This window comes from Pristis pectinata, chromosome 23 (genome assembly GCF_009764475.1).
Source record: "Pristis pectinata isolate sPriPec2 chromosome 23, sPriPec2.1.pri, whole genome shotgun sequence".
Lineage (NCBI taxonomy): Eukaryota > Metazoa > Chordata > Chondrichthyes > Rhinopristiformes > Pristidae > Pristis > Pristis pectinata.
Window position 1 is genome coordinate 12,781,881 of NC_067427.1, and position 22,636 is coordinate 12,804,516.

Genomic DNA, 22,636 nt, shown 5'->3' on the forward strand with positions numbered 1-22,636 from the left:
GAGAGAGAGAGACACGAGACAGGGGGGGGGAGAGAGAGAGAGAGAGAGAGACACGAGACGGGGGGAGAGAGAGAGAGAGAGACACACGAGACGGGGGGAGAGAGAGAGAGAGACACACGAGACGGGGGGAGAGAGAGAGAGAGACGAGACGGGGAGAGAGAGAGAGAGAGACGAGACAGGGGGAGAGAGAGAGAGACGAGACAGGGGGAGAGAGAGAGAGAGACGAGACAGGGGGAGAGAGAGAGAGAGACGAGACAGGGGGAGAGAGAGAGAGACGAGACAGGGGGAGAGAGAGAGAGACGAGACAGGGGGAGAGAGAGAGAGACGAGACAGGGGGAGAGAGAGAGAGAGACGAGACGGGGAGAGAGAGAGAGAGACGAGACAGGGGGGAGAGAGAGAGAGAGAGACGAGACAGGGGGGGAGAGAGAGAGAGAGAGACGAGACAGGGGGGGAGAGAGAGAGAGAGACGAGACAGGGGGGGAGAGAGAGAGAGAGACGAGACAGGGGGGGAGAGAGAGAGAGAGACGAGACAGGGGGGGAGAGAGAGAGAGAGACGAGACAGGGGGGGAGAGAGAGAGAGACGAGACAGGGGGGGAGAGAGAGAGAGAGACGAGACAGGGGGGGAGAGAGAGAGAGAGACGAGACAGGGGGAGAGAGAGAGAGAGACGAGACAGGGGGGGAGAGAGAGAGAGAGAGAGGAGACAGGGGGAGAGAGAGAGAGACGAGACAGGGGGAGAGAGAGAGAGACGAGACAGGGGGAGAGAGAGAGACGAGACAGGGGGAGAGAGAGAGACGAGACAGGGGGAGAGAGAGAGACGAGACAGGGGGAGAGAGAGAGACGAGACAGGGGGAGAGAGAGAGACGAGACAGGGGGAGAGAGAGAGACGAGACAGGGGGAGAGAGAGAGAGACGAGACGGGGAGAGAGAGAGAGAGACGAGACGGGGAGAGAGAGAGAGAGACGAGACAGGGGGAGAGAGAGAGAGAGACGAGACAGGGGGAGAGAGAGAGAGAGACGAGACGGGGGGAGAGAGAGAGAGAGACGAGACGGGGGGAGAGAGAGAGAGAGACGAGACGGGGGGAGAGAGAGAGAGAGACGAGACAGGGGGAGAGAGAGAGAGAGAGACGAGACGGGGGGAGAGAGAGAGAGAGAGACGAGACGGGGGGAGAGAGAGAGAGAGAGACGAGACGGGGGGAGAGAGAGAGAGACGAGACAGGGGGGGAGAGACGAGACAGGGGGAGAGAGAGAGAGACGAGACAGGGGGAGAGAGAGAGAGACGAGACAGGGGGAGAGAGAGAGAGAGAGACGAGACAGGGGGGGAGAGAGAGAGAGAGACGAGACAGGGGGGGAGAGAGAGAGAGAGACGAGACGGGGGGAGAGAGAGAGAGAGACGAGACAGGGGGGGAGAGAGAGAGAGAGAGAGGAGACAGGGGGAGAGAGAGAGAGACGAGACAGGGGGAGAGAGAGAGAGACGAGACAGGGGGAGAGAGAGAGACGAGACAGGGGGAGAGAGAGAGACGAGACAGGGGGAGAGAGAGAGAGACGAGACAGGGGGAGAGAGAGAGAGACGAGACAGGGGGAGAGAGAGAGAGACGAGACGGGGAGAGAGAGAGAGAGACGAGACAGGGGGAGAGAGAGAGAGAGACGAGACGGGGAGAGAGAGAGAGACGAGACAGGGGGAGAGAGAGAGAGAGAGAGACGAGACGGGGGGAGAGAGAGAGAGAGAGACGAGACGGGGGGAGAGAGAGAGAGAGAGACGAGACGGGGGGAGAGAGAGAGAGACGAGACAGGGGGGGAGAGACGAGACAGGGGGAGAGAGAGAGAGAGAGACGAGACGAGACAGGGGGAGAGAGAGAGAGAGAGAGAGAGACGAGACAGGGGGAGAGAGAGAGAGAGAGAGACGAGACAGGGGGAGAGAGAGAGAGAGAGAGACGAGACAGGGGGAGAGAGAGAGAGAGACGAGACAGGGGGAGAGAGAGAGAGAGACGAGACAGGGGGAGAGAGAGAGAGAGACGAGACAGGGGGAGAGAGAGAGAGAGACGAGACAGGGGGAGAGAGAGAGAGAGACGAGACGGGGGAGAGAGAGAGAGAGACGAGACAGGGGGAGAGAGAGAGAGACGAGACAGGGGGAGAGAGAGAGAGAGACGAGACAGGGGGAGAGAGAGAGAGAGAGACGAGACAGGGGGAGAGAGAGAGAGAGACGAGACAGGGGGAGAGAGAGAGAGAGAGACGAGACAGGGGGAGAGAGAGAGAGAGACGAGACAGGGGGAGAGAGAGAGAGAGACGAGACAGGGGGAGAGAGAGAGAGAGACGAGACAGGGGGAGAGGGAGAGAGAGAGACGAGACAGGGGGAGAGGGAGAGAGAGAGACGAGACAGGGGGAGAGGGAGAGAGAGAGACGAGACAGAGGGAGAGAGAGGGGGAGAGGGAGAGAGAGAGAAGAGTTTGGGTTTTGTACCATATACTAAAATGTATTTGAGGCTACCCTTTACTCACAGCACCCTGAGCCAACAGACAGAAGAATTTAAAATCAAATGCTTGATATTGCTTAGAATCAAATGAGAGAACAGTCTTAGAAAGCACATTCTGTGCCCCTCCCCCATTACTGAGGATAAAGGAGAGCATTAATGTTGATTCCGGAATTGCAGAGGTAGCAAGTGAAGTGCTGGGCCGCAGAAAGTGGAATGCATTTGCCCGCATTGTTGCAATATTTCTCTTCACAAATACACACCTGAATTTTGTTGCGAGTTCTGCCCCATTGTTGCTTGTTGTTGCTGGCTAGGCTGCTGGTAAAACTGGGAGATGTAGGCTGACCAGGCTGCTGTACCCAAATGCTGTGCAGCTTTACCTAGACACACACACAGTGTCACAGTAACTATCACTGACTAATTTTGATAGCTTTAATTTGTGTGGTAGGAATAGTTCATAATGCAGTGGCGTTACTGCTTGTGATGTCAATGTCTAAGTTTTAAAAGACTACCTTTGAACCATTTGAACATAAACCCACCCACCCCAACCAAAACACAAGTGTATCCAAAGGAATCAGAATCCAAGTACCTCCCCTGTTAATGCCTTCGTGGTTGTTTCCAGTGATATTGGATTTGATCCTCTTCCTATTGAATTCTTCTTCACAGGAAAGATCACCAGCAAGGCCAATATTAATCATCTCAATACATCCACCCAGTCACAAGATGCTTTAGTAAAAGCATAAAAAAGTGATAACAGGATAAAATGATTAGTGAATCAAGTGACTGGGCTTTCAAATAGCTTTGTCAAATGTAAATGCATAGTTTTGGGAGGAGAGGAAGAAGAGTAAAGCCTCATCGAAGGCTGCCCATAACTTCCATAGTGTACACAAGAGGCCATCTGGTAAGAGCTACTGCACTGAGTCCAACCCAAGATATTACATAACACAACTTCTACTGAAGAAGCACCCTCAATGAGGTTAGATAAAAGTGTGCAGGAGCAGTTAACTGCTTCTGTAATGGTATCAATTTGGGGATGGAAAACTTCAAGCCAAGCACGCAAACTGAGAACAGCTTGGGATGCTCCATATACAACTCCAGAACAGTAGTTAACAAGGAAAAAGCAAGCCCAGCCAGGTCAGAAGAGATACTTCCATATTCCTTTGAAGAATCTATATCAAAACACGACTTAATCCTGCACCGCAGTTGATTCAGTATCTGCAAGACTCATCCAAAACTCAAGTTTGTAACATTTTGGCTTAGGCTTTTCATCACCCTTTAATCTGCTATTTTAGCTTTCTGTAATTCACTATACTACTCGCACATCAACATGCTGGAGTGATGTTTAAAAGTTAGAGAAAACAATTTGGGTCAAACTACTGAGCAAAGAAAAAAAATTAGAAGAGTCCTGGAAACAAAGCTACTTTTCTTTTTAAAATGTTAAAGACTATTTTTACCCCTTAAGGTTCGTTTAAAAATTGAGATTGCTCTTCTTGAAGCTGGCATAATCTTCAGAGGAAATTGGCCTCCTCCTGTGTCATAATGATGCTAAAACTGTAGTGATTAAACTTTCAGTTATCTGCTTAATGGTGTTGTGAGGATTGATATGCATTTTCTCATCCCTGTCATAAAAGGTTTGTGGAGGACTACAGTGCTAGTAAAAGAATAAATCCAACCAAATAAATTTAAATTGTGCATTAATTCCCATACATATAATTTCAATTAGTCCTGGTATCTGCTGTTTAATCAGTGAGTTATTGAAGACCAATTGCCAAATTGTGCGAGGTGACACTGCTGACTGAAGAGTAGGTCAGATGTTTTCTTGTCCTCCCCTCTCCTCTCCGCTCATGCCACTCACCAAATGCTGAGTTTGTTTGAACAAGTCAAATTGCAATTTTGGATTATATGTTCTTAGGAAAAAAAATTGAAATTGTATTTTAATATTCTACCTAAGGGAAAAAAGTGAGGAGAACATCAATATGATCACAAGAACATGTTAAGTACTATGTTTAAACTATCCTATAATTGGCAAGTTTGTTTTAAATAGTCTGATGTTTGCTGCAGATAAAGCAGAAGTTGCTGGCCACCAAATGAAGTGAAAATATTGATGAAGTAGAATAAACTGGTAACTAAATCATAGCGAATCCAACTAGAGTTAAGTCACGTTAAAATGAATAGCTAAAATAGACATTGGGTTTTGTGGGTACAGGAACAATAGTACAACAAAAAGGATGGATTTTACAATACTGATTACCCTTTTGAATTTCTATAGCTGCCTATGCAGCATGTCCTTTTAAATACAAGGGTGATGAAAAGCCTGTTGTATCAGGCCTCTGAAACACATGAACAAAAAAAACAGAAACCAAAAGTCCGCGACCAATAGCATAATGTACAAGAAAAACAGAACAAAAACTTTTGTTGAATGCAAACTAAATACTCACTTGGGTCCTGCTGTCCTTGCTGCTGCCAGGGTTGGTACGTACTTCCCCATCCCTGTGTCATAAAGGCTTGTGGAGGACCACTGTGTTTGGGAAAGAGAATAAATTCAACCAAACAAATTTAAAATATGCATCCATTTCTGTAGTATTATATAATTTGTACATTAGTTCTGGTATCTACTACTTAACTGGTGAGTTAAATACTGACATATGAAAATGGGGACAATTATGGTGTCAATTCCAGATGACAATGCAGGAAACAGAAATTCAGATAATCTTCCATGGCAGGCTTGGCACAGACACCCAAACTGGGCAACGCTGCAGTTTTTGAGGAACTGCAGAAATTGCAAGTCTAGTGCACAATGCAGATTTAGAAGGGAAAAAATTTTGCGTGAGTGTTGTTGAGGGGATGGGGTTGGTGGGAGGTGTTGGAGGAGGAGGGAGGAGGAAAACTGAAGGAAAGTTAGTATTCATCTGTGCAGGTGAGTAGTGTTGCATTAAGTTGTAGGCTTAAAGGTGGGAGGGAGGGTGGGTTAGGAGTTGGAAAGTTAGAAGGGGGCATAAAGTAAATAGATTTTCTAGATGGAGCAGGATGCAAAAACAAAACTCTCAGTAGTGGGATTCAGCAAAGTCTGGGAATCTCTGCTTTAGGTTGGATACTTAATAAGTCTTAGCCAAGTTGGACTTGCCACGCGAGATGTCCCAGAGGGCTGATTTTGCGTACATACAATATCAGGCAAGGATTTCTCAGAAGTTTGTAAGGTAAGGAGCTTCCATTTGTAGGACCAAAAATGAACTCAAAGCCCCAGGAAAAGATATTAAGACAGCCCCCAAAGAAATAAATCAATCCTCGTATGGTTGGACAGAAGTACACAAATAGCACTGGAACTGGTCTAACATCTTCCATTCCAAAGCAAAAGCTTGTCAGTTTAAGAGTACAGACACTAACTGACCATCGGTTCTGCTTAAAGTAATGCAAACCATGCAAGTGCAAAATACAGAAACAATTCTTACTTTTGATGGTGTCCAGGTGGTCCTTGACTGTAAGGGTTCGTGTTAAATCCTCCAGGGCCACCAGGACCAGGACCCTAAAAGTGGACAAAAAACATTCAAAGGTAGAGAGGCTGAATTTATTTAATACCTTCCACCAATTCACATCATCTACAGTGCATCTAAGTTGTTATGTGAAAGCATATTTCAGCACCTGCAGGCAGGGGGAATGAGCAACCGGATCTGGAGGACGAGGCAGATTGTGCAGGGGTCCCTCTAAGTGCTGTCTAATAGGTATTCAAGATAAAGATTACTCAAGGGATTACAGCCAGAGCCACACCCATCATACCTTAGATGACTCAGCTGTACACAGTGGGGTAGGAAGAAGAAAGATACAGTGACAAAGGATTCAACAGTTACTCGGACAGATGGGCTTTTCTGTGACCACAGATGCAATTCCACAATGGCATATTACCTCCTCGAAGTCAGGCTCAAGAATGGTACTGAGTGGATACAGAACATCAGAGGTGGAGTGCATACTACCAGATGTTGTGGTCTGTAATCTGTACCAAATCCATTTGGTAGAGAGGAAGATTAGGCCTTGCATGCAAATTTAGAGCAAGGACACAATTAAAATGCAGGACATAAGGGGATAGTGCAAATGAATCTGCAGCTGAATACAAGGGTGAGGAAGAAAGACTTTAGACTCCTGGCACATTGGGACTGGTTTTGATGTCGATGGAACTTGTAAATTTCAAATGGGGTCATTCTATGAATTCTGGGAATCACTGCACCAAAGATGGGTGCAAATGAGTATCAGCAGCAAGGTGAGAGGGAACAGAAGAGAACATACAAGAATCGATAGACATTGATCAGTTGTGCTGAAGTTGGAAGGCTCATAGTCAACTTACAAGAGCATTGGATAAGGTCTGATTTTCTGATGCAGTTTCTAAACAATCTAAAGTGCAATGAAAAGGTTGGATGCAAATTAGATGATAGAGAAGAAATTGACCAAAGCTCACCCCATTGATTTTTTCTTCTATTAATTGTCTAGCATGTTCGATTTGTTGTAGAGCTCCACGAATGATGAATATTCGAATATTAGGATCAGAGTTTGGTGGCGGGTTTCTCTGTAATTCTACATGTGCTCCTGTTTGCTGGTTAATGCTTTTGATGGTCTCTCCACCTGTAGAATAAAATGAAAATGTTAACATCTGAACAGATTGTTTTCTGAAAGTCATAAAGCTAGTGTATTTTCATGCTCTTGATTAGCTGTATTTTTAGGCACCTGCAGAATACTTCAATATTCACAGTTAGATCCAGATATCGTGAACGTTTGAGAAAAGCCTCGATAGGAAGGTTAATTCCTAAAATGTGTTTACTGATTTAACTTGAAGGATTTAGGATTTTTCTTTTAAATATTTCAAAAGATGATTGTATTGCATTGAATTTTCAAGAATTCTGTAGATTTTTGAATGGTCTCTGCAGTTTAGAAGATAGCAACATAACCCTGTTATTTAAGGTGGGAGGGAGAAGAACAGCAATATGCAAACTATTAATTGGAAAAACCCTCAAACCTATTATTAGCAACATATCCATAGGTCAGTAAGAAAATATGACCATGTGGTGGTATGAAAAGGGAGACTGTTTGACAAATCAATAACTTTTTTTGTAAGTATAATTAACAGGGTAAATAAAATAAACCCAAGAAACTAGATTTCAAAGTCCAAAAAGCTTTTGGTAAAGGGGGTCATTCAAGAAAAGGCTGTAACAAGTGGAGTACCACAAGGATCAATGCCCAGGCCTCAGATCTTTGCAATCTATTTCAATAAGGAGAGCAAGTGCAGCATATGCAAAGTTGTTTGCAATATAAAGGCAGGTAGAAAAAATAAGCTTCAAGGATGACACAATGAAGCTGCAGAGAGATATGGACAGGTTAAGTGGACAGGTAGGTGGCAGTTAGCAGATGTGGCAACCTGGAAAAGTTATCTGCCTTGGAGAAAATAGAAAAGCAGAAGTTTTTATTAAAATGGTGAAAATGGGAAATGAAAGTTTTCAGAGGGACCCGGGTTTCATTGTACAGGAATCATGTAGAGTTAATAACCAGGTACAATAAGCAATTAGGAAAGCAAATGATGTTAAATACTTTACAGAGGGATCAGATCACAAAATAAATTTTACTGCAATCATGCAAGGCCTTGCCAAGACCACACTTGGAGTACTGTAAGTTTTCATAATCTTACCCAAGGAAGGATAAAGTTACTCCGGAGAGTGGAACCAGGCCCATTGAATAAAGTGATTTTCATACAAGGAGAGATTGAATAAATCAGGCTTGCATCTTTTTTTTTTAACTAAAAATTCTAACGGGACTTGACAGCTTTAATGTTGGAAGAGAGTTTCCACTGCTGAGGTCTGTTGAACAAAGGTCTGTCTCAGAACAAGCAGCGAGCTAATTAGGAATAAGATGAGAAATTTCATTTCTTTGCAGGGGTGTAGGTGCTCAGTTATTGTGCACGTTCAATAAAGATTCTTGGAAATTAGGGGAAATCAAAAGATACAAAGTGCTGAAATGTGATCAGCCAATCTTATTTAGCAGTGCAGAGCACTCTAAAGGACCAAATGTCCTGCTGCTGTTTTCTTTGTTCTCAAAAACACAGAACTCAAACTGCACCATAGGTGGGAAGTTTCTTTCTTTTCTGAACTTCATACATAGGATATGGGCATTGCTAGCATTTTAGGTCCATCTCAATTTAACTTCAAGGTGCAGTGGGTGAACCAGAATATTTAAAAAAAAATGCAGGTGAAAACTGGAGCATCTTGACTTGATCACGACAGTTATTAATTAACACAAACGCCTTTCTTTTGTTTAATAATTAAACACATTGAGATTTCTAAACTGACCAAAACCTAAGAACCTCCTCTTAAATTGCACACAGGTTTATTAAAACAGACCAGGTGTTCTTTAATTTTTGTATAAATATTATTGCAGATCTTTATTACCACGTTGTTGAAATTTCAGATTAATTTTCCTGTTTTCTTTCTGCCGAGGAGGGGGCAGACGGGAAAAGGAATTGAAATTAAAAAGGTACTCGAGGTGACTAACAATGTCCCTCTAAGGAAACAACTTTCACTGAAAATATTAGCAGCCAAATTGCTCATTAAACACCAAAGCAAAAATTAGAGGAAACATCACCATAACAAAATGCATCATACGTTACAAAATTCACGATACAAAACAAACTTGCTACCATAATGGGAATAAAATGCAAACACAGAATTTTTTTTTAAACAAAGACAGTATTTATCACAAGCAATTAGAGAATGATGAGCAATCACTACAGCAAATTTATGTGACCAGAACGAGCCAACATGTTAACAATTCCTGTGACAAAAATCAGGTCAGGACATTTGACTTATACCAACAATTGTAAAGGCCAAGCAAAAATCTGGATGAACAATGGTGCTAACTTTATTAATGCAGTGGGTTGCAGATTTGACAACGCTCCAAAATTCAGAAACATAATACTGGAGTATGAAAACTGTTAGCAGACTGGAACAAGCTGGAGACACTTAAGCAATACAAAGCATTGAATTCAATTAGCTTACAACCACAGCAATTAAACAAATCAAAATGGCTTAAGGTGCAGAGTTTAATTTGGATTTTGTGTTACATTTATTCTCTACTACAAAAAAAGGATTAATCAGTAACCTTGCACTGAGGAAAACAAAATACTCATAACAAAATTTACCTGCTTAAAAAACCTGCTAACAATTACTATATTGATATTCACATTAAAGAAATTTACATGGATTTCTCTCCAAGAATTTCTTACCCTCACCCAAACAGTTACAGTGCAAAGTGCATTTAAATTGCACCCCTTTTGTAATGTTGTTAGAAACCAGGAACAGTACCTGTTAAACATATGGAAGCCCAGGAACTTTTACAAAAAAGGCTATTCCCCTACAAAATCAATTAAAGCATGGCCTTCCTAGATGTAGCCAATTTACGCCTTCCCTTCACAGCTTTATTCATTGAACAATCTGAGCTCAAAGCCTTTTCAAACTTGCACGCTGATTAAAATCTAATGTTTATGTCCTAACATCAATTACATCTCTTGTGTGTGCTTGCTCTGGCTGCTTCACTCACTCAATTTCTCGCCCCCACCCCCTCTCCAGTGTCTCTAAAGGGATGCCCTTGGTGGTTAATGCACCCACTGGGGGAGGTCACTCACAAGACGCTTGGTGGCCAGTCACAGACACGTTCAACAGTCAGTCTATTCTTCCGCCTGACAGGGATGCAATGTGAAACCGACTGCAATGGTACTTGATGAAAATTGTAAAGCAATTAATCAAATCACTAAAAAGACAGCAATGACACTGCCCAGCACTGGAGAATTATCCATCAATTTTTTTTTTATCATGGTAATATGGCGAAGAGAAGTAACGATTTATCTTCCAGCTTCTGCCTTCACCCAACATAGAAAACACTTGACGTTTCTATTGCCTCGATGCCTTTTCAGGATTCTTTCAGCTGGTCAGAGCCACTGAAAAGGCAATGCCGGACATCAACTTTAGAGACTGGGAGATAGAGTGATCCTGAAAAGACCCATGAAACATTGGTTATGCAGTCGGATTTCAATTGCAGTCTGTCCAAAGGAGGACAAGAGTGGGGGGTGGGGGTTGTTGGAGAGAGGAGAGATTCACACAAGATCATGAACCGAAACCTCAACCACCAACAATTAATGTCACATTAGCTTCAGTATATTGTAAGTCACATTAAGCTAAAGATGTGAACAATGAGGCACTGGGTTTTCAAAGCGTGTGCTTCTTCACCCGCCCCTGTTCTCACAACCACTATATAGTCAAATGAACTGGTCTTTTTTTTAATGTGGGTTTTGTAGGGTGGAGGGGAGGTAGGGAAAAGAGAACCAATTTTGGGCGATTGGAGTCACGTTTCATCTTAAAAACAGCTCCATTCAGCCATCACTAGTTTAGTTAAAACAGGTCAAGGGTTGTGTCAGAAATTTAAGCCACTTCATTATTCTCTTCATGAAAATGTAAAGGAGTCCTACAAAGTTTAACTCTCCAAAAGAACAAACAGGCTTCAAAGATTTCACAGACTTTACCAAGGGAAAAAAGTAGTCTTTCATATTTCTAAAACTCTTTAGTCACTTTCTTCATGCTTTCTTCACATTCTGCTTTTTTGCTGCAAACTAAAAGACTGATTCAAATCACTTACTTCATACATTGGCCACTGATAATAAATGTTAAACATTTTAACACAGCTAGTGCATCTGGCACCTTAAAGAAAGATCTGGTAAGGACAGCATATTGGATATTTCCTGACACTGTTAAGAGAATAAAGTATTGGAAAACAAATACTAGTTGATACCTAATTTAAAACTAGTTGATACCTATTTTTAAATTAGTGCATCAGTTTTGGCTGCAAATCAACCAATGATTTTATTTTATTTTGTGAACTAGCCATTCAGTATACATTATTCACAATCCTCAGTGGATCTCCATTTTATAAAATCCTAAATCCAGCAAGATGCTTTTTAAAATCTCATTCTCAACAGGCTCATTTAGTCTATTGAAAACAGTTAGCTAGACAGAAGAATCACTTTTAACCAATATGCAATGGTAGTTGACAGAAAATGCAAAACAATTAACCAAATCATTTAAAAAGTAATAATACTAATTTGCTCAAAAAATCCTCTCTACTTCCCTACCATGTTGGCATGATTTAGAAATATGCTCTTGCCATTACCTTTCTGAACACACTTTAGGATTAAGCAGTAATGTGTTTGTATCTCTTTCAATTTAGTAAACTCTATTGTACATAATATGTAATCCTTTACAGTGGAGAAATCTTTATGCATATTAGGCGACCACTATGTGAAACACACACTTGGTCCACAAATGTGACCTGGGGTTCCACTTTAGCTCTCCACCCATCTCCCACTCTGACCTGTTAGTTTCCCACATTGTTCCAATGAAACTCAACCTCAAAGAACAGCCTCGCCTTGAGTCTCTGGATGATGGGATGAGAAAAGGTGAAAGGACAGGCATTGCAATTCCTGCAATTGCATGGGAAAGTGCCATAAGTCAAAGAGCAGTAGGTTGGGATGGAAGAGTGAACCAGCGAGTTAAGGGAGAGATCCCTTCAAAATCCTGAAAAGGTAGGGGAATGTGCATCTGGCTGTGAAATGTTGTTGGAGCTGGCAGAAATTACAGATGATCCAGCTAAATATGGAGGCTGGTGGGGTGGAAGACAAGGACCAGGGGAGCTGTGTTTACTGTCCAGGAAAAGGGCTGATAGCAGAGGTGCAGGAAAAAGATGAGATGTGGTCAAAGGTTGTGCCTTCATATGGAGGGGAAAACATGGCTCAGGAAGGAAAGGCAGAAATTTCAGAGGCACCTGTGCAGAAAGCCTCACCAAGCAAATGCAATGGAGATGGAGGAACTGGGAGAATGGAATGGAGTCCTTACAGGAGGCAAGGTGAAAGAATGTATATTAAAAATAACTGAGTGTGTTGGCTAGTAATGGAGGTTTGTGGCTAGCATATCCCTTGAGATGGCGACAGATCCAGAAAGGGAAGGGAAAGGTCAGATGGACCGTATAAAGGTGGGAGCAGGGTGGAAATTGAAAGCAAATTTAATGAAATTTGATTTCTCTTTGAGTGCAGGAAGCAGCACCAATGCAATTAATATACAGGAAAGAGTTGAGGGAATGGCCCGAGTAGGATTGAAACAAAGACTGCTCCATTTATCCCAAAAGAAGACAGGAATAGGTGGGGCCCACGCAAGAGCCCATAGTTAACCTTTGATCTGGAGAAACAAGTGGAGTTGAAGTGTTGAATGTTAGGACAAGTTCAGCAGGCAAATGAGTGTGTTACTGAGATTGACTGGTGGCCTCTGTGCATCCTAGGAAATCTGCTACACACTCTCTCCAGTGTAATCATATCTTTCCTATTATGCAGTGACCAGAACTGCATGCAGTACTCCAGCTGGGACCTAACTAATGGTTTATACAGTTATACCATAAACCTCACTGTTCTTGTATTCTATGCCCCAGCTAACAAAGGCAACTATCAACAACACTAATTTATCTCACCCAAGAACTTACTAATGATATCGCCTACTTTCACATCTAGCTTGTTAATGTATATAACAAATAGCAATAGCCCCAGCACTGATCCGTGGTATACCACTGGACACAGGCTTACAATTGCAAAAATAACCCTCTAACATCACCTTGTCTTCTATCAACAGTGACCAGAGATCTGCCCCAGGGATCAATACTAGGACCCTTGCTGTTTGTAAAAGGAGGCGGCATGATTAACAGGTTCATCTGAAAATTGGTGTTCAGAGCAGGGTGGGGGTGGGGTTGGAAGTAGCCAGAGGTCCATGGCTGCAGAATGACATGAGTTGCTAAGATGGGAATGGCAAACGAAATTTAATCCTGAAAAATGTGAGATGAGCAACACAAAAGACACAGGAGAAACTCAGCACGTCAGGCAGCATCTATGGAGGGAAACTGACAGTTGACATTTTGGGTTGTGACCCTTTAATGTATTTGGAAGAACTAATAAGGCACAAGCATATACATAATGAATGACAGGACCCTAGGAAGTACAGAGGAATCTTGTTCAAGGTTTTCTGAATACAGTGGATCCAACTTGCCAGATTGTCCTCCATCACCTGGGCTCTTACCTTTTAGGCAAGTGTCCCTTATATGAACTTGTAAAAGCCTTAGTGAAGTCCATATAGATTGTATCAACCACGCTACACTCAAACACAATTACAGGTCCTCCCCAGCTTATGACAGGGTTCAGTTCCGAGAACTATTCATAACCTGAAGTTTGCAAGCCAGATGTGGCTGCCCAGCAATATTTAAATAAAAACATAAGCCAATCAAGGACAACCACAGAACGTTTAAATCAACTATCTGGGTATTGCCATGAACCAAGCTCCCACATCAGAAAATGCCTGCAGCTGCCAGTAAATCCACCCTGATGGACTCCCAAACCCACTTTCATATGTATGGGCTGTACACAAGTCGGGCATTCATCACCTGGGAAGGTCCTGCACTCTTACTTCAAATGCTTCAGTGAGAGTGCTGATGGTCCAGAGCTCCCCAGGAGTCAGTGGAGATTCCTTTTTAGAGGCTTTAAGAATATCCTCAAATCGTTTCCAATGTCTACCTGGTAACTTCATCCTGAGAGCGCTCAGAATAGTATTCACGCTTTGAGAGTTTGCTATCAGGTGTGCAAACAATGTAATCTGCCCAATAGAACGGTGAACTTAATTAGGGTCTCAATGCTGGGGATGTTGGTCTAGGAGAGGAGAGCGATTCATTTACCCTTCCAGTGAATTTGGAGTACTTTATAAATCCACAACTGGGAAGAGGATGATATGCCAGGGGATCTCAGGAATACCACAGTAATGAACATCTTAAAGAAAGGAGACAAATCTGACTGTGGTAACTAGCAGTTTCCTGCTGTCTGACAGAGGAAAGGGCATCACCAGCTTGTCAAATGCCTCCTCACAGTAGCTGAAGAGCTACTCCCCAAATGTTGATATAGGTTCTGTCTAACCTTGCAATCATTTTCAGGATCTGCATATTGCTGGCATATCAGATATTTATTGCCCATCCCCAATTGCCCTTGAGGCAGTGTCAGTGAGCCACCTTCTTAAAGTGCTGCAGTTCTCCTGGTGAAGGTGCTCCCACCGTGGTGCTGGGTAGGGAGTTCCTGAATTTAGAAGCAGTGATGACAAAGAACCAGCAATATATCCTCCTGAATCGTGTGAATCCTGGAGGGGCAACCTGAAGGTGGCGATGTTCCAATGGACCCATTATCCTTGTTTTGGTGGTAGAAGTCACAGGTTTGGAAGGTGTTGTTGGAGTAGCCTCGGCAAGTAAATGCTGAGCATTTTGTAAACTGTACAGACTGCAGACAACATGTGCTGGTGGTGGAGGAAACAAATGGTTAGGGTGGCTGATGGGGTGTTGATCAAATGGGTTGCTTTGCTCTGGATGGCATCAAGCTTCTAAGTGCTGCTGCAGCAGCATCACACTTCTGACTTGCAGATGATGGAGAGGCTCAGGGATGTGTCCAGGCTCATTTTTAAAATTAGAGAACAGAGGTGAATGTTGAACCTCTCAGTCAATAAAGTTTCCTCCAAAAGTTCTTGAAGGGCTGGCCAAAACAAATCAGGGAACAGAGTAACATTCCCAAATACAACAATTAAAGAATTCAAAGTCTTTCATGGACTTCACTAAGAAACGTTTTCTTCAGTGGAAACCTTAAAAACGGCAATATTTCAACAGCACTCCCAACAATGTTACTCCAGCAGCTTGAAGGAAAGGTGATCTGCAGTGGCAAACCTTGAACACGGCAAGAGACGCGATAACATACATTTAAAATGGACAGAGGGCATAGTTGGAAATAAAAAGCGCTTCATGCTTGTCTGTCCCTTTTAAGATTTGACACTTAAGCTACTAACCAAAAAATCCAAGAAAGTGCACCAAGCTTTCCAACCAACTTGTACTGAACATGAGCAGATGCCAATGCAAGTGGTTTCTCCCTCCTTATTAAAAATGATAGAAAATGCTTCATCAATTTTGGTTTTTCTACAGTTAGAAACTTCCATTGTTATACAGTCATTATCAGTATCGTGAAGTTTTCTGTTACGTAATTAAGATTCATTACAATTATTCAGTTAAATTGTCATACCTCTTCCAATAACTAAGCCACATTTATCAGCGGGTATTGTGTATGTTATTTCCTGCATTCCACCTGGAGGTCCCACATTCCAGTCACTACGACCCCTACCCCGTCCTCTTCCGGGACCACCAAAGCCAGATTGACCATCTCTCTCCTGAAAGAATGAATAGTTATTTTAAAAAAATGCAGAGCAGAACTACAAAGAGGTTCATCTTTACTTGCATTCAAACATCAAATACCTAGAATTAAAATAATGCATTGAGAACAAAAGGGGTTTCCTTATCTTCGGGTGAACAGTTAGTTTAATGATACAAGAGCTGTCAGTAAAGCAACTTTACAAGCATCCACTAGTTTTAGCATAGTTTTACTTCCTGTAGAAACAGTCATTGAGTTGTGTAAGTACACTCCATCTAATGGAATTAAACTAGTATTGCAACATTACACTTTACAGATCCGATAGATTGCTAACATTTTAGTGGGCCCTACTATGTCCATTAGAATTCACCATTGCTTAATACACAAACTCAGACCTGATGCAGGCAAAAGAAAAACGAGAAGAGCATTTTTCTTCTTTACCAATAATTTTCCCCACTACATTTTTACAAACATTTGAGTCTGTAACACTGTGCCAGGTCTGACAAGGATTCCAGATCATATGAGGGGACCTTGACTAGAAATAATTATGCCATTATAATTCACTCCCTTTTTGCAAGTTATACATTTTGTCCTTTGATGGTATAAGTTAAAATACAAAATCTTGGACAATTTGAAAAGCTGATCTGGTTGAAGCACGGGGATGGGTGTTTCTAATCTTCACTAATAGGACATAGGTCTTTATACTAAATTTTTTTCCCCACACAAAAAAAAACAGGCTGATAGGCCAACTACAATCAGTATTAACACGAAATAGCACACAAAATGCCGAGGCCTACTAAATTCGTTTGCCTACATGTGCTTAGATACAAATAGGAGGAAAAATCCAGTGGATGATGTACCCACGAACTCCAGTACCTTTAGGAGGGGAAGAAATCTAGGTGAAGAGGGGAGAAAATAATTGATGCAAAAATTAAACAAAGCAGCAACTGAATAATACTCAACAGATATGCTAAACTATAACTATAATGGGCAGTTAAACATTGATTGCATCTGGGAAATTGTAGCCAAAATGTTTGAAATATTCTGATTGGGTGACACTTATTTTACTACTAAAATTCATTTGCTCAATTGCAAACAAAATCTTCCTTAAACCATACGACTTCATAATAGGATGGAATCTCTTTTTGCTATTAAATAGAATGCCCTCATGTAGTTCAGTTAGGTGACGACGCTGTCTTATTAAGATGACTGAAAATAGGTTTGTCACTAAAAAGGATTTTAGTAAGGATATCCAATCCTCCACCTGTGAGTAAACTGACTATAAATCTTGTACTGAACCATTTAATATTCTCAGTATTCAACACTAGCTAATTTCTTAGCAAATTAAAAACTGAGATGAAAACCCTTTAAAACATGTCCACTAGCAACAACAAGCCCAAGAAACTAAGCGCAATTTGAAGAGCTCTTCCAAAACCTAGAGGCACTGGCAATTTTGTGGGCAGGTCCAATTCAGATGAATTGAATCTTGAACCAGTGATGATCACGGAAACTACTAGCGTAAGGGGCTAATTCTGAAAACAAGTGACTTTAAAGTAGCCCAAACTTTTATACTGTTCATTAATACCCCCTGGATTGTACAGGTATAACCAGCAGAAATAAATAGAGACTCCCGCCATGTGTTTTTTTTTGCTTAATATTATCACTTAAGCTTTTGCTTCCTCACCTGGGCAGTGTGAATAAGTTCATTAATCATATGAGCAGCATGTTGACACCTATCTGGAGGTCCCATCACCTGAGCAATTCTGTCTGGCATAACACCATCATCTAGAAGAAACAAGTTGGTGAGAGACATGCATTTCCTGGTGCCCTTTACAAACACAAGGGCTAAGCAGTTAAATGCCGAATGAAATGTCATTAAATGGATAGAACCATACTATGTCTTTACTGAGAGAGACTGAATGACTGAAGTACTTTAAGTTAATGAATAGCATCTCGCATAACAGGAAAAATTAAACAGAAAAGTCAAAAGTGTGCGCTACTTCAATTTTCATGCAATGCAATAGATCCAAACATCCCCCATTAATAAAGACTTCACCTATTTATTCAAGAGATGTGGGCTTCGCAGGCTGAGACAGCATTTAATTGCCCATCCCAATTGCCCATGAGAAGGTGGTGGTGACCTGCCTTCTTGAACCACTGCAGTCCTTGAGATGTGGGGATCTGTTAGGAAGGGATTTCCAGAATTTTGACCCAGTGATGAAGGATTGGTGATACATTTCAAAATCAGGTTGGTGCGTAACACAGAGGGCAACAGTGAAGTGAGTGAATGGTTGTGGACAAGGTGTCTATCAAATGGGCTGCCATGTCCTGTATGATGTTGCATAACCATACATCTGTAATGAATTTGAAGGAGCATTAATCTGGTCTACTATGCTAAAGACAAGGGGACTGGGTGCTAAAGAGAGAAAATGAATTCAGGCTGTGTTGTTGATTATCTGGTGACTGTGGGGTAGAATAGACTTGTGCTCAGCAACAACACTTCCTAGAATCAGAGAGCCTGCTAAAAGTCACTCCACAATGAAGGACTACGTGAATGACATGCAAGGCGTCCCAAGTGGCCACAGACCATCACCTTGAATATGAATCAAAAGTAATGGGCTGGGAGCATTGAGAGTGAAAGGGATCAAGACCAAAAAGTCAAATGAATTTAAGGTCAAAGTTGTTTCCCAGTATAACGAAATGCACCCTAGGGCAGCCTGAATATCTCCCAACCAAACTCAATGACACTTTTGGCTAGAAAAATCCACTCATAACATATTCCAATATCATTCCGAAATTTGCTGTGCTGAGTTCCAGTTAATTTTACGTGCTTGCTAAGATTACATCCCAGGCATGGTTTGAGAAATATTGCGAAATATGAGACAACTATCACACAGAACTAAAAGTAATCACTGGCTTTACCTGCTGCTGTTGCATGCAGGACTATGTTGGAAAAATCCTCACAATCTAAAAGATATTTTTTCTGAAGCAAAACGTCCTGGCCCTTAATATTAAAGCCATCATGGCCCAAGAATAGAATTTAAACCCAACTCACGTTTTCAGTAAATGCTGAAATTGAGTTTGTTGGACTGGAGCCAATTACCTCAATGAAATGAAGCAAACTTCCATTTAGAAATTCTTAAGTTTAGTAGAATGAAAGAGCAAGAAGCCACCTGGCCCATAGCACCTATGTAGCTTCTGAAGAACTACTCAAATTCAATGCTGACAATAAGATTTCAGCCAACCAAAATGACGGTGTTAACTTTTCAGACAACTATTTATCTGCCATTTTCAGCACAGCACAACATCCTTTGAATGGTGATGAACATCCAGCACTTGGGTAACTACTTCAATTCTTTACTATTAAATAAAGCACTGGCTAAGTGTACCACCCCAAATGATTTAGCAAAAATGTGCTTTTCAGTGACACCTTCGCTTTGGCACCGACTGATCAACTACATGCACTACGAGCATCTGTAGAATTCCGAAGAATGAGATTTTTCAGGAATGTTTAGGATGTCTGTGGGTTCGGCACCAAAAACAAATTAAAGAATTGTAACTCCTCACAGATTCAGACAATTTAACAAATCTACAACGAGTAGCAGCACTAAATTCCAAAGAGAAAAGACTGCTTTGGAAAATTGCCCGACTGCCAATACAAACCGTCTCTCCTTACCTGGCTTAAATTGAATCCTGACACCAGCATCATTTTGAATCTTTTTTATCATTTCGCCATTTCTTCCTATTACGATACCAACAGCAAACCTGGGTACAGCAACCTAGGAAAAAGATAAAATCTTAATTCCATATACACATGCACATAGTTAAGTCTTTACAAATGCCTAGCAAAGTATAGAGATTCCAATGTAACTTATTTTAAAAATAAAACTTTCAAGCCATCAAACCATTATGTTCTTGGACTTTTGTAGAAGTCATTAATAATTAGCACAAACAACCAAATAGGCTAGATTTGCATAATATGTTTATCATTTTGTTTGTCATTTTCACTCCTGTCCTGAAGGAAAAGACTCCTTGGTGGGTTATACTTCCATTAATTAGCCCACCTGACTATTGCTTTGATACGAGTACTACCACACTTTTCAATCACAGGACATAAAGCCCAATCCTGTCCCAACACCTACTTCCAGCATGGACTACTGTTTGGGGTTCAGTAAGAATTGTGTAAGCTTTCGATACCACCTCTCAAGGTGGTGAAATGAATATGCTGGTGACTAGGGGTTGGCTCAGAGACTAAGAATTATATCTTGGATCTTCTTATTTGGACAATTGATCCATGCTCCCAAAGCCATTGTGGAATCAGCAACATTTGCCTCCTAAATGTATAAAATACCTTAAAAAAACAATCAAACCATAGTTAATGGGATCTGGACTGAGGAAATAGGAAAAAAACCACCAATTCATATTGGTCAGGATAATCTTTAAGTGTTTTTCCCTGAATGTTCACCATTAACCTGGAGAGATGAATTATTTTCACCACTGCTTACATAGACAGACATGTCCATGGCAACAAACCGGGAGTGAATGCAGTGGATGTAACCTGGCTATTCAAAACTTGAATATATTTGCTGATGTGAAAAATCACATTCATGCCAAGTTTAAAAACTCTTCTACACTGTATATCCAATAAATGAGTTTTATGGTACATGATCCAATCTAAATGCAATGAAATGAAAGTCAACCCAAAACTGATACGTAAACTTTGTAACCTCAATTCACAATCAAAGCAGTACTTACATCTATACTATTTCCACCCAATCTAGAACCAAATTCATTCCGCCTGAAGTCACCTTGATCTTTATCTCTGATTATTTCCAAGACCATCTCTTTAGCTTGCTGAAGAAGTGGCAGTAGGGGAAGGCAAGGAAGAGGTTAAAAGACAACATTGTTATTGGAGATGGTCAAACCATTTGTACAAGAACTGTGCATCCTGAAAAGTCCACACAGAGCAAAATAGAAGGCAATGGTGTAAAAGAAATGCATTACATTAATATTAAACAGCAGAATTACAAAGCTACAAGTAGTACACACAAGTTCTCATCTACATTTTCACTGCAAGCAGTTGACCAAGTACAGCATTTTATTTTTTTTGAAAGGCTAGAAACTGCAGATGCTGGAAATGTGAAGTAAAAACAAAGCCCTGGAAATAATCAGGTCAGGCAACATTATGTGCAGAGAGAAACAATATCTTCAAGTCAAGAGCATTGTTTTTACTCCTCTGCGAAACAAAGTCTCTGATCTTGGTTGTCAGGGTTGCCTCCAAGCAGAGTACTTCAAAGACAGCACTATCAACCACAGTGCATTGATGGTAGAAGGACTAAATATTTAAAGTTGAATTTCTAGCACCTATCCAGCAGGCTGCTTTCTTTCCATGAACATTGCTGCTGGAATTCAGTCACCCAGGTAAGTGGACAGAGTTCCACTGCAAACCTGACTTGGATATTGTCTATGGCAATAGGGATCTTTCATGATGAAAGGCCATCATCAACTTGAAACACTAACTGCATCTCTCTGCACAAATGTTGTGACCTGCTGAATATTTCTGGCATTTGTTTTTTTTAAGCTCAAGACTAGCTGCTGAGAAGACTTTCCTTTACACAACCCAGCTGGCTCCTTTAGATTCAGAAAGACTAGCATGTCTCTGTATTCTCCAAAGGATTATTGCACCTTCAAGCATGGATATATATTTCCATAGAAATGTACGTACAAAGACATGTAAAAATATGAGAGTTAGAGGACTTGAAGAGAGCAAAAGAATCAGAAAGTGTGCTCTGCAAAATAATAACTTGAACAGATTAAACTTTTGCATTTGCCCCACCAAGTTGTTTTTCAACCGTTAAGTGTCCAAGGCCGAGCATCCTTGACGTGTTTCAGATTGTTGAACTATATTCTTCACAGCATGGCATTATGTTACAATAAAATTATTTCTAATCTCACAGAACCCAAGAATTTTCAATTTGCCACATTACCAACTGTGAAACAAAGTCAACAGTGATGAGGTAAAACTGCAAGTTAAAAATGGCTCTGGTGATGAAACCAAAGTCACGGTGCTCTGTGCACTTTGGCACAAGAGCGTCAGTATTCTATTAAGTAAACATGATTTTAAAGCACATTATGCCAAAGTGCAGTGGGATAAATTACAAAGAAATTTATCTTTCATAACCTCAGCTGGATACACAGAGGTTCAACTCACTTGTACTTTGTAAGGATCTCCTGTAATCCTCAGTGGTTTATCTGCACCTGTGGGAAGTGGTCCATCCTGAATCATGATCATTTTTACACCTGTTCTCTCCTGTAAAAAAAAGGATCACACTTCCACATGTAGGCAAAACACTCCCAACGGTTTTAATGTCTTAGCATAATCATTATTCCTGTCACCCTAACATAGATGTTTTTCTATATTTCTGACTAAGGGTTTGAAACTCTCAATGATACAAATAATTTTAAGAAATTACCTGGCTCAGGGTTAAACAGGTAGGGGCATTCAACACTTGCATTTGCCATAATAGGAGATACAATTGTCACTGAGGTCAATGATTAGCTAAATCTCACAGAAGAACATTGCTGGGAGGTGTCGGTAGCGTGTGAATGTCAATGAACTATGCTTAAGTAGCCACAAAAGAGTTCAGCCCAATGCACCAAATGACAATGCAGTTGTTTACATCAGACAATTTCGTAAAATAAAAATCTACCTCGGATTATGTTTTGCATGCTTTAGACAATGACTAATGCTATGGACAGTTTCCAGTACGGAAAAGTTCAATTTAAATACTTGTACTGAGTGAAATACTTGAAACTAAGATTGCCACCAGCTATGGTATTCAGCTGACATGCACTTAGACATTCAAATTAAAAATGAAC

At 41.5% G+C, this 22,636-nt stretch overlaps 1 protein-coding gene across 5 annotated transcripts in view; it reads right to left on the reverse strand.

The window, feature by feature from the left end:
• The window catches only part of fubp3 (far upstream element (FUSE) binding protein 3), a 91,164-nt gene that overhangs the window by 21,295 nt on the left and 47,233 nt on the right, over positions 1-22,636 (reverse strand). For 3 of the 5 annotated variants that reach the window (XM_052037229.1, XM_052037228.1, XM_052037232.1), the window contains exons 8-16: positions 21,969-22,067; positions 20,513-20,611; positions 19,434-19,536; positions 17,442-17,542; positions 15,632-15,776; positions 6,914-7,077; positions 5,916-5,989; positions 4,905-4,984; positions 2,730-2,846 (exon numbers count right to left, since the gene is read on the reverse strand). In XM_052037229.1, the coding sequence (XP_051893189.1) occupies positions 2,730-2,846; positions 4,905-4,984; positions 5,916-5,989; positions 6,914-7,077; positions 15,632-15,776; positions 17,442-17,542; positions 19,434-19,536; positions 20,513-20,611; positions 21,969-22,067 (982 nt within the window). The remainder of the gene's footprint in view (positions 1-2,729; positions 2,847-4,904; positions 4,985-5,915; positions 5,990-6,913; positions 7,078-15,631; positions 15,777-17,441; positions 17,543-19,433; positions 19,537-20,512; positions 20,612-21,968; positions 22,068-22,636) is intronic. The other 2 variants (XM_052037231.1, XM_052037230.1) reach the window with 1 other exon arrangement.